Source organism: Passer domesticus, chromosome 3 (assembly GCF_036417665.1).
Source record: "Passer domesticus isolate bPasDom1 chromosome 3, bPasDom1.hap1, whole genome shotgun sequence".
Lineage (NCBI taxonomy): Eukaryota > Metazoa > Chordata > Aves > Passeriformes > Passeridae > Passer > Passer domesticus.
In genome coordinates this window covers 59,605,402-59,617,719 of record NC_087476.1, presented here as the reverse complement: position 1 = coordinate 59,617,719, position 12,318 = coordinate 59,605,402, and the positions used below count along the sequence as shown (strand labels likewise).

At 40.5% G+C, this 12,318-nt stretch overlaps 1 protein-coding gene across 3 annotated transcripts in view; it reads left to right on the top strand.

Moving 5' to 3' along the window:
- Positions 1-11,848, top strand: part of CNKSR3 (CNKSR family member 3) — a 55,506-nt gene extending 43,658 nt beyond the window's left edge. For all 3 annotated transcript variants that reach the window (XM_064413369.1, XM_064413368.1, XM_064413371.1), the window contains 6 exons: positions 1,591-1,659; positions 2,373-2,519; positions 4,051-4,175; positions 6,600-6,808; positions 7,259-7,348; positions 8,812-11,848. In XM_064413369.1, coding sequence (XP_064269439.1) covers positions 1,591-1,659; positions 2,373-2,519; positions 4,051-4,175; positions 6,600-6,808; positions 7,259-7,348; positions 8,812-9,110 — 939 coding nt within the window. In that variant the 3' untranslated portion in view covers positions 9,111-11,848. The remainder of the gene's footprint in view (positions 1-1,590; positions 1,660-2,372; positions 2,520-4,050; positions 4,176-6,599; positions 6,809-7,258; positions 7,349-8,811) is intronic.
- The last annotated feature ends 470 nt before the right edge of the window (positions 11,849-12,318 follow it).

The window sequence follows — 12,318 nt, the reverse complement described above, 5'->3', positions numbered from 1 at the left end:
TCTGCAAGCAACTGATGGCTTTATGGTTGTGTGATATCACTTAGATGACCCAGGCTGGATCTTAGCTCAATTTTCTTGCTAGATTTGGAATGATATTTTAGTAGCTATCCCCAGGAGCTGATGTATGGGGATGCAATGGAATTGCATCCCTGAATTGACAGTACTGAACAATGGAAGAACTGGGGAAGTCCATTTGGTATGAGTCAGCCAAGAGGATCCCTGAGTTATGCCATCCTACGTGAAACTTTGCACGTCGTGTCCGCCTCCAGCTAAACTCTGCTCTTTCCTCTGCTCTCACAATGGGATCCCAGTGCTGTGACCTGTCACTTGCTGCAGGAGTTCTCTGTGCAAGGGTTCCCCACCCTCCCTCAGATGAGCTGTTGGTCACCCAAAGAACAGCTTGAAGTGAACTTTGTTTTTCACAAACTTGACTCTGGCCCAGCATTTTTTCATGATCTTGGTTGACTCCTATATATGCAGCTTTCCACAGAGGCATTTCCTCTCAGAGGAAGCAAGAAGACAATGCAGAAATGGGGTTACTCATGATAGCTGAAGCCTTCCACAAATTACCCATGTTTTTTTCCTTTGTTGCACTGTTTATTCTCACAGTTCTTTCTCACAACAAAGTTACACGAGGTCTAAAGGTGTGATGAGGTGGAGAAGGGTGTCCTTAATCCAAGTGCTTAATTCTGGAGTTGCTAGGAAGAGCTGGCCTGCTGCCTGGTGGTTACTCATGGGGTGGAGGGAATGGGAGGAGTTGCTGTCCTGTGACCAGGTGCAGCATGTACCAAGGTAGCATGTCTGTGTGCTTTGGGTGTTGTCAAGGCTGGTAGGAGCTGGTGTTTTACAGCAGTGAGAGTTTTTTTAATAACTGCAGCAAAGGCTGGTGCATTGCACCAGCTGTTGATAAATCTAAATATTGACACACTTATCTGTTTCTTGCTAACGGCTCTCCAGAGCTTCGGTGTTGTTCCAAGAAAATTGTATTTTAAAGTGTATTATTATTAGATAGGTATTTGAAAAATACCTGTCTGTGCAAGTATTTTTATCTGCTGACTTTGGCGATTCAGGCAGGCAGTTTCACATTAAAGTCAGGAGCTTTTATTTACATTGGAAAACAAAAAGGGTAAGTGCAAAGGATCTATCTTGGAGGGGTTTTGATCCTTTGTTCTGTACATTCAAATTCTTAAAGTATTTTTTAACATAAATACACATTTGTTTAAAAGTTGTGCAAGATGATTGTTGTGTTAAGGCAGAAATCCTCCTCAGGATTTCCTTGCCTCTTCCATTACTGTCTAAAACTATAGTACAAACTGGAGAGAAAAGGAGAGTGGAGACTGTCCCATGACTTAAGTACAATTTGGTGTTTAACAGATGGAGGCTATGCCTTCTCTCTTCCTGTTTAGTTCCCCCAGCATAAAAATAAATAATTTGATTAATTCATTTACATTTCTCAAGTCATCAGCAGAGGTGAAAATTATGTATAGTGAGGAGCATTGCTGATGCAACCTTTGACTTAGATTGGTGGGAGTTGTTGTGGGACAGAGGGAGACATGATGCAGCACATGACTTTTGTTTTCCTCTTTGTAGTCCCCTGCTGATCGCTCCCAGAAGATTCATGCTGGTGATGAAGTGATCCAGGTTAACCGGCAAACTGTGGTGAGTAACTTCCCTTATGCTTGCTCTGCACCACAGGGGCTGAATGGATGGGGTCAGGAGGCAGTTCTGATGTTTGAGGCTTTTTAGCATTTTATTTTCAAGACAAATTTTATTCTTTACAATATTTTGATAAATATACAGTATTTCTTGTTTAAATGCTTTATGCATCATATTAAAATAGTTCATGTTGCATTAAAACATATTTAAAATGTCTCGTTACATTCCACTGAAATGCAGATAACGAGCTTTAAAATGCCCCCCAGTAATTTGCAATGATTGTCCAGTCATTTTTATCTGTGAACCTGGAGGTAATGATTGCATTTTTGCTTAGCACGTTAGCAATGACTTTCAATGTGAGAAAGAAACATGACAAAAGTAGTTCACTGTGAATCCCTATGTTAGTCAATTTGAGCATATCCTTCTGTCCTGAGTGTCCTTCTAGGGCTGCAACTGAGCTATAGAGAACACTGCTTGATATCTTAGTATTTAGTTTAGAGCTTAAGTAGAGAACTTGGAAAGAAAATGAAGAACCTTGCAAAAAAAGAGCTTTACTTTTTTTTTAATTTTTAAGATGGCTTTTTTGGATCCTTTATCTCTTCTAAATCCTCCTTTATGTCAAAACAAGCTGTCTGACTTTGGAGATTTGGGCTTTTCTTGTTTGTTTGCTTTCAGAAAAGAAATGCTGAATAAAGGATGCCTTTCTTCTCTTCCAGGTTGGATGGCAACTAAAAAATCTGGTGGCAAAGTTGCGAGAGAATCCTGCTGGAGTTAGGCTGCTGCTTAAGAAACGTCCTACTGGCTCTTTCCATTTCACTCCTGCTCCACTGAAGAACCTGCGCTGGAAACCACCCTTGGTGCAGGTGAGAGCCTGCCACTTCCACTCTCATCTCGGGATGGGAATGCCTTGGTTGCAGCTGGAAAAAAGAAAAATACCATAAATGCCCCAAAGTACTCATGTTTGAGTGTACGACAAGGCAGGTTAGGTGAAATGGCTGTCCTCCTATGGTTCCTAGATAAAAGGGAAAATGTTCTTTTCTTTTTCTTTATTTTTTTTCTTTTTCCTTGCTACCAGATAATGCCCTCTTGGTACACAAAGGGACTAGGTGTGCTGCATATTTTAATCAGTCTGTGTGCCACTGGGAGAACTTATCTAAGGCAAAACTGCTGATATGTATGGAATTCATCAGCATGGAGCAATAAATAAATGCTTTCTCTGTTTATCACAGTAATATGTTTTTGCTGAAATAGCTTAAGACTATTCCATATATTTGTCCTCTTTTTAGTCTAGTGAAGGGTGAGAAAGAGTGGGTTTTTTTCAAAAAATTATTTAAACAACTTGTTAAAATAAGATTTGGTTGTTGGGCAATTCACAGGTTGGGTACTGACAGACAGAGAAAGTGATGTTAAGTAATTCTTAAATAACCATGTTGAGGAATGGCATGTTGCATTAGGAAACTTGGGGCTTAATGCTTGCAGGAGTGAGCAACCTAACTGAATTCAAACTACTTGTCTGAAATTATTAAAACCAGGGAGAGTTCCCCCTCCTTCTCCTCCTGTTGTGATACAAGTCTCCCTACAGCTGTGGGGATGATTTAAACCTGTGAAATGCTTGTGGCTGTCACAAGTCTCCACGAAGGCAGATTTCTCTCAAAATGGGTAGAAGATGTATACTTAACTACATGTTCATCCTTCCTTTCACCAATGCACGTGCCCCGTTTTTGTGGCATCGTGCCTGACATGTGCTACCAGTGTGAAGAGCTGAGGTGGGCTGGCTTATAGGCTGTGCCCAGCAGTGTTTCCTTAGTGGGTGGGAGTGATTGGAGAAGAAAGGTCTTTGAAACCTTTTCTCTCCTGTAGGCAGACAGGAACATGGCGAGATGCTGAGAATATATAGAAGTGAGGCACAGAGATGAGCAATGCCAAATCTATTTGTAATTTGTTTCCCTGGCCCTTATACCCATTGATCCAATCTATGGTGAACTTTACTATATTCCTGTCTTGCCCCAGGCATTGGAGTGTGTGGAATAAAGGTAGCATATGCTAGCTTCACAAGGCGTGTTAATCATATCTGTATTAAACAAGTTGCATTATTTTGATGCATCTAAATATAAAAGAGGGGGTTTTGTCTCAGTTGCTTTTTTTGTCTGTGGAATTTACATGAAAAATAGAACTGGAAAGAGCAAAGTATTCTTGAGCAATGCATTACCCATGATAGGACTTCTGTGGGAGGCCCTGTAAAGCCAGCCAAGACTAGGGGTGGAGGAAAATGTGGACTCTTAAGAGTTTATAGTAGTTCACTAGAGGATGAAAATGGTGCTATTGGTTATTAAATTATCTTTTTGTAAATGATAAATGAATGCTCAGATGTTTGATAGCTGTTTAACATTTCAGACCAGTCCCTCACCAGCTTCAACCCAGTCACCAGAAAGCACCGTGGATACCTCGCTGAAGAAGGAGAAGCCAGCCATTTTGGACCTGTACATCCCCCCTCCACCAGCTGTTCCGTATTCTCCTCGGTATGCAAACAAACCTGCACCTCTCAACAGAAACCTCCTTCACTGCACTTGTTCCTGAGCTGGCTTGCTGTTAGAGCTCTGTGCGGATTAGCTTGAGGAAGCTGCAAATCTCAAACTTGCTTCTAGCTGCCTAAATGAGTTGGATTGCTTGAACTCATGCTTAAATGTGTATACTACCAGGATTGCAGCAGATTTTATTACTGGAAGATTGTGTGCCACAGGGAGCAGAGTTGTTCCCAGAACATCACACCAATGTCATCTCTGGTTTTGTTGTGGAGCTATGTTTCTGACACTGTTTAAATCCAACTGCACACAGCAAGAAGTAATTTTTATCCCTAACATTTTTTCACTGTTGGATTTTTTCTTTTTTAGCAAGTTGAGTAACTGTTGTGGGAGTTAGGATAGAAAAGAATGTCAAGTTAAATGATGCCTATCACGTTAAATTTTTAAACTTGCAAGTTGTTTAAAACAAATATGTTCCCACTGAAGGGAAGGGAGAGGCAATACATCAACTCTTCTTTTTTTATCCTGTGGTGTAAGCTATAAAAGTGCATACCTGTATACACAGCGGGAGGGGAGTTGTGTATATGGTAAGGCTGGCTGTTGTTTCTTCTCAAGTCCATGTTGACTCATGCCAGAACCCTGCCAGATGATCTGGGAATGTGATGGGAAAACGTGTTTCCAGGCAAGATGTGAAAGGCAGGCATGCTTCCTGGCCTTAGGTTACGTGTAGGCAGCCCAGCACAGAAACTGTGACCTTTTGCTGCAGGCCTTGTGGCAGGGCACTTGACTCCTGCTGTGTAAGGGCTGATACAGAGACAGAGGTGCTATTACTGCAGTTTTTGGGGCAGGACCAGGGTGGGGGGCTTGGGGGGGGGGGGGGTTGCTTAGATAGGGTCTCTTCACTAAAGTTGGACCCACCTTGACCTGTGCTTGCCTTGCTTTTGTGGTTACATATGCTCTTCTTACTAAAAAACCCTCAAATCTTTAAATCTTTTGGCACAATGACAAGCACATAGATTTAGCAGATGAATGCCTTAGTTGTTTCTTCAAATCATTGAGTATCTCAAACATGTTGGTGAATTATGTCCATGTGCTCAATTTGTTTATCTTTCCTAAAGAATCACAAAATTATATCGAGCTTCAAATGCCTTTAGACCTGAATCCGTGTTGAAAAGGATGGAAATCACAATACGAGATGTAAAACTCATCCTGGATGATAGGTGGAAAGGGAAAGGCATCTTGACTTTGACTTTTAAAGAAAGCAAATGTGAGAAGCTATGGCAGGAGGAAGAGGAGAAAGGATAGTTCTTTTGTCTTCAGTTTGGTCATTTATTTTGACCTCTGCATGTTTTGCTTTTCTCTTGAAATTGTGATGCATTTGTGTGATTGCTTTTTTCTCCCCCCCTCATCATCCTGTTCTCTTCCCTTCTTGGCATGAATCTCCTCTGCTCCTCTGACTGTGAGTCAGAGGGCAGTGTTTGGTTTCCCTCCCCATGGCACTGTCTCCACATGGTGGTGGTGTAGGAGAGCTCTCCATGTACATACATTTCTGGTGTAACACTTGAGTGCAATTTTTGGTCTCTCCATCTACATAAATAGCTCCTTCCTATTCAGTGAGCTTTAGCATTCTTCTTGCTGGAGAGCTGGACAAGTGGGATGTGCTGTCCAGGGACTGCTATGAACACTGGGGTATATGTGTGCTTAGGTGGTCAGGTATGCCTGACTTGGCTAGTGCTTGCTTCAAGCAGTAAGATTGTAACATGTAGGAAGGGGAAAAACCTCCAGGCAAATCTTAACTTGAAGGATAGCTTCTCTTCCAAAAGTACTTGCAGAATTTAATCAAAATAATCTATGTGTGTGTGAGTGTGTATATATATATATATATAGACACACACACACACTATGAATCTGTTACTGGAACTCTCAAGGAGGGAGAGAGAAGGTGGTAAATATTCAGTGACAGGTATTGGACTCCTATAATGACTGAAAGGCAGAAACCTTCAGATGGAGGTAATAGGTGTTACCATTACCCATACAGAGATGGATAAATTCATGTAGCACTCCTGAGTCACAGATATGTACTTGAGCAGGCAGTGAGTCAGGGCCTTTGATGCCCTCAGGACAGAACAATCTCATTTATCAAAATCTTTTGCAGGAATGGAGCCTCTAAATTTCTCAGTGTGTTAAATTACTGGCTTGTTAAGAGTGAATTAGCATGAGGAGGGTAGCTTTCTTTTCTCCTTGTTAAATATAATGAAGTCTTCTATCACCTGACTTTCTTGGGGGTTTCTTCCAGCTTGTTTGCAGCACAATGCCAGTTGTCACGAGCATGACTTGCTGCTAGAAGCATCTTTCAAACCTATTAATGTCTGTAGCTTTAAACTCTTTCAAGTCTCTAACTGCAGTGACATGTCCTTTCAGAGATGAAAAGGGGAGCTTTGTGTATGGAGGAGGCAGCAAACGCAGTCAGCCACTACCGGGGTCCAAGGGCGCCGAGTCTCCCAACTCTTTTTTGGATCAGGAGAGCCGAAGGCGGAGGTTCACTATTGCTGATTCAGATCAGCTGCCTGGGTATCCCATGGAAGTAAACGTCCTACCAGCCAAGATGAGAGAAAAAACACAGTCCTACGGTGAGTTCATTCCTCTCTTTTTATCACTGTTCAATCAGTCTGAAATGATTTGTCTTAGAAAACTGCTTGTTAGACTTGATTGATGTTAAGGCTATTGGTACAAATTGTGAATCTGAAATTCTGCATCTGAAATAATTTCTCTTAAACGGTGTTATTTCTGTAATGAATGTCATTCAACTGGGGTCTGCTGCTACAGAACACCATTTCCACATGTATTTTGGTTATAACATTGTCCCCTCCTGCTCTAAATGAGCAAGAGAGCGGCTGTTTAATCTCAGCACACTGATTTCTTATATGTCACCAGTGGAATTACCTTCAGATATTCTTTTTTCTGCAATTTGAACTCCTTATTGCTTATCTCTTCCTTTGTTTAACTGGGAAAAGCAAAAATTTAAAAATTTGTTCTCTCAACTTTATGTAACTCCTCATAACCTTCTATGTTGTCTCTAGGAAAACCTCGTCCTTTGTCAATGCCTGCTGATGGAAGCTGGATAGGAGCTGCAGAACCCTTCTCTAGGCCACGAGGATCAGGGAGAAAAGGCAAGGTTTTAGGTTTTATCCTTCACACTCTTCCTCTCCAAAATTTTCTTGGGGTGAACTACATAAAAGTGTTTAAATTAGGAATGGAGGATTATAGTTTGCATATTGCTGAACTGATACAAGGTGACCATTGTTGGGTTTAGCAGAAATGCCAGATGGTAAATTAAATTTCTGAAGCTATTCAGTGATGGGACTCAAATGTTCTGCCTTAGACTTGTAGTGAGCATTAAAAGTTAGCTAGAATGACTAGGGCAGATCTGTACTTGTGATTTTATAGCACAGGTTACCATTTTGCTCCTGCACACAGCCTTTTCCCTTTCTACTGCATTTAATATTGATCATGAAACTACTTTTGTGCTAAGTCTTTTTGTTTAACTCACTCTGGAGGCTGCTGAAGAAGCAAGCTTGTTCACAAAATGTGAAATGTAGGGCCTTTTAACAGCTTTTACTGCTGTTAGAAAGGAACATATTCTGCAGGCATCACTGAATGGGAGAGAGACAGAAGCTCATAACATTTTGTGTTCAGTTGGATGACTTTTTTACTTCCTACACAGTCCTCTTCCCACCCTCTTTTGCATCTGAAAGACTTTTAGTCCTGTTAGAGTGGGAAATAGGGATGACTAGTTTATTCTTGGAATCAGTTATGAAAGCTAATGTCTAATTCTAGGTAAAATCAAAGCTAGATTCTATTATTTTCATATAAAAGTAGAAGTTGATAAGGAGAAGCATCAACCTGGAGGGATACTAACAGAGCGATCACCAGGTGGCAGGGCTGGTTTTTGTGTGTATGGTTTTACCTTTGGTTTTGTGTTGCCTTTTTTTTAATGCTTGAAATGTACCTAAGTGCTGCAGGCTTGTATTTAAGCTGTGTTGGATCAGAACTAAAGGCCTGCCTAGTCAAGCAGATTTCTTCAGCAGCAGCTGCCTTGGTCAGGTGTCTGGGGAAGAGTTAAAACAGAGAGAGCATCATGAATCACTGGTCAAAACCAGGGAGGGAAGTGCTTACATCTTCACCTGCAAAATTAATTTCTTTTGTCAAAGTAATATTAGTAGCTTTTAAATTACTCATGAGTTATACTGAGAAGTTTAACATGGGTTCAACTCTGGTCTCTTCAGCATTTTGAATAACACATTAGAAGAAATTTGTTACGTATCACCTATGATAATGATTTGCATGAAGGTAGTCCGTATCATCATTTTTGGTGTGTGTGAATCTGGAATATAACAGTCAAATGTTATGTCCTCTGATTATGGTTTTATTTCATTATTGTGTTACTTAAAAAACATTAAAGATGCAAAAAGCTATGAATTTATTGATAGTTGCTTATATCCCAGTGTTTTATGAACAAAACCTCAGATTTAGGTTTTTGACGTGTAACCAGAATACTTTTATAAAAATAGCAAATGTCAGTGGAGGGTTTTGAAGTCAGCAATAATTGGTTTTCCCCCTCCTGTTCGTGCAGGTGAAGATGTCCTCTGCAGGTACTTCAGCAATGAAAGGATACCCCCGATCATTGAGGAAAGCCCCTCCACGCAGCACCCGCTCTGCAGACCAGTGTCTGACAAGCAGTTAGTGAGGGGAACGGATTATATTCGAGGCAGCAGGTGTTTTATGAATACAGACCTCCACAACAGTGCAACGATTCCTTTTCAAGAGGAAGGTGCTAAAAAATCATCGGTTACATCATCCACAAAATCCTCCTCGGCAGAGCCCTCGCTGCTGGTCAATTGGTTCACGAGACTGAAATTGTTGACTCACTGACTCGTCCCCAGCGCTGTTACCAAGTGCCTTTGCTCGTCGGTCAGAATTCTCTACTTTGCAGCTTAACTGACACACAGAGACTAATGCAGTATTCTTTTCCTGGAGAATCTCACACTTTAGCCTTTTTGTTTGTCATTTTTGATGGTTCAGAGGGTTTCATAGTGCAAGGAGGGAAGAAAGATCAAGCTCCTCTTCCTGGCCAAAAACTAAAGGCGATTATTCCTATGGAAATGAGTAAAATTTCAGTGAGGTAGAGGCCACACGTGACCTGGAAAATGCCTGGTGACTCAGAGGAAAACATTGCATTACTGTGAAGCCCAGTGGCACTTTAGTTGTCTGAATGCTCAGAGGCTGGTGCAACTGGCAGGGCGTCAGAGTATGAAGAGCTCACAGAAGTTGTCACTCTCCTGGCTGGGAAAATAAGCAGGGAAACAGCAGTTTCATGCAACTTGGTGATGCTGTTTCAAGTACTGCATGAGATCAACCTTGGGAGGAAGAAGTGGTGGTGTTACCATTCTTTCTCTGATATCCAGAGTTCCTGTGAAGTCTTAGGAAGAGAGTTCTCTTATTCAGAGATTTTAGGAAGTTGGACTAATTTAATTATAAATCAATCCAAGCTTATATATATATAATCTATTTTATTTGAAATCACAGTACAAATAAGGAGCACTGAACAGCTGCGGTGCTCATCTGTAAGGGTATATGGATTGCTACAACAAGCCAAGGAAATGCATCTGTAGAGGTGGTGAAAGAATATATATTTTTTCCTTAATTGTTTAAGAATGACTTGCTGTTAACCAAAGTAACCTTTAAAGACAGTCCTGTTGGATTTATGAGAACTTTTTCAGTGGTTCAGTTTTTGAATGATGTGTTGTTTTTATGAAAAATATGTGCTATTACACACTACAATTGTAAGACATCTTGCTATTTTCTATATAGCTCTAATTTTTACCCCTCCAGAATTTTAAAGTAGCATTGGGTATTTTGGGAGGAAAATAAAACTTGTTTAACAAAAGAGGAGGACATTAAAGAGGTATTGTTTAAGAAGGAATGTACATAAGATTGTTAGTATGCAAACAGTTGTGTTTAAAGTTATTTAAATGTTAAATACAGTTGTATATATTTTTACATTTAAACAGATAGTTTGTACCTTCCTGTATTGATGTATTGGGCACAGCTTAGTCAAATGAAAAGAAAATAAGATTTTGTATTACCTTATAATTATAAGACTAACTATTTTTGTAGATGAGACATTGCCAACAGCCTCTTCTCCTTTGGCCTTGCTGAAAAGAAGGATTTGTATTTAATGAGTGGTGGGGAAAGAGAGGGAAGTTAAATGCTAGTTTGCACTTAGGACTGGGGCAGGAATCGCATGTGATAGCGGGATGTTAAAAACACACTGTAATTCTGTCTGTGAAGATGTCACCATTCTGCTGCAACGAGCTGATGAAGTTGTGTGCTACTGCCCCGCAGAGAGAGACAGGGTGTTTCATTCACTTCTCAATTAATTATGTTTGATTGTGACTCATTGATGACTGGGTTGGCTGGTTTGGACCTTTCTGATCAAAGCAGATATGTCTGTCTTCTGCCACTCTCCTCCACTCCCCGAGATGGCAGTCTGTACTAGACATGAACTGCTCCTGTGCAGCTGAACCCTGCAACAGTTTGGTCCTGCCTCCAAGAAAAGGGCTGAGACTGCCATATTGTAGGCTCTGTGCTGTAGTATAGTCCAGCCTCAAAAGGCTGAACTGTTCTAAAGCTGTTGTCCAAACAAGACTTTTAAAATGGCAATTCTGCTCATCTTCAATGTTGTGTTTACTTTAAAAATGAAAGGAGGCCATCATGCTTAATCTCTTGTTGTGTATAGTGAATGTAGAGGATGCTCTACAGTTTAGGGGTAAAAAAAAGTCCCACAGATCTAGGCATAAATCACAGCTGATACCCTTCTTGCTTAACCTGCAAAAAATTCTGCTATTATGCAAAAACTTGGCTCATCTCTTGATGTTGAAGGTATGTGTATCTATCAGATCAAGAACTGTATCTAGGCTGACTTCCCTAATGAGTACCACCTAATGTACATTTCCAGATATCCTGCCGTGGTACAGTACTCCACAATATTTTAAATACACTGTCATGGTGGGAAAACAAAAAATGCAGTTAATTGGAAAAGATCATAAAACCCACAAAATGGAAAAATAATATTTAGTACTGTTGCATATATGTATAGTAGGGATCATGCACTTTTGAAATATTGAGCAGGCTTCTGTTGAAGTCTGTAGAATACGTGAAAGCCAATACCTTTGGTTTCTCTTGCATAACCATTGCAAAAAAAAAGTCCTAGTTTGGATGGTAATGTGTGAAAGGAAATAAGACATAAAAATGAACACTAACAGCTTGTAGAGACAGAGTGCAGGGCAATTCGCCAAGCCATGTGTTTCCTCTAGTATAATGGACAATTAATCAGTGTTTGAATTCTGGATGACCAACAGAGGTGAACACAGTACTGAGAGTATTATACTAATTTTGTGCTAATCAATGAGCCAATAACTTTTCCTTCCTCATAAGCAGGGCTTGTTTTACCAGTAACATGCACCATGGTCTTGGTGCTTGTTGAACAGAAAGGAGAGTGAGTAAGAATTCAAAACTTAACCAAACCAAGAAACAGATGGTAAAGACTAGTTTTAGAGTTGGAGAGGATAAAGAATTTTCTTCTTGCATAAATGTTTCTTTATTCCAAATCTTGCATCCTGTTTTATTACACTGCCACCAGGCAGTCTTTACAAACTGCTCTGTATCTGCAATCACATCCTGAACAGACCAAGTTAAACCCCGCATCAGGCTTTAACTTAGATCTTGATGAATTCAGCACAAACCCTTTTTTGCAGGTTTTACTTCCCTAGGAGCTTTCCTGTATTCATCATTCAATTTTTGGAATATCTTACACATGAGCAGAAAGGCTTTCGTGTTCATGCATTCTCAGAAATGCCTTTGCCAGCAGGATTGAGGAGTGAGTGTGAATGTTGGCTTCTGCTTGAGTTTTCTGCACTAAAATATTCATTCCCTGATTTCCACCATACATCCTAGTGCACCATCTCAAAGCGTGAGATAGAAATGCTCGTGGGCAATTGCAAAGAAGTGTTGTGTCCTTTGAAGTAACCTTTGTCTTGCTGTACAACTGTGTCTTCTTTCTTCGCTGTAGCCTGAGCTT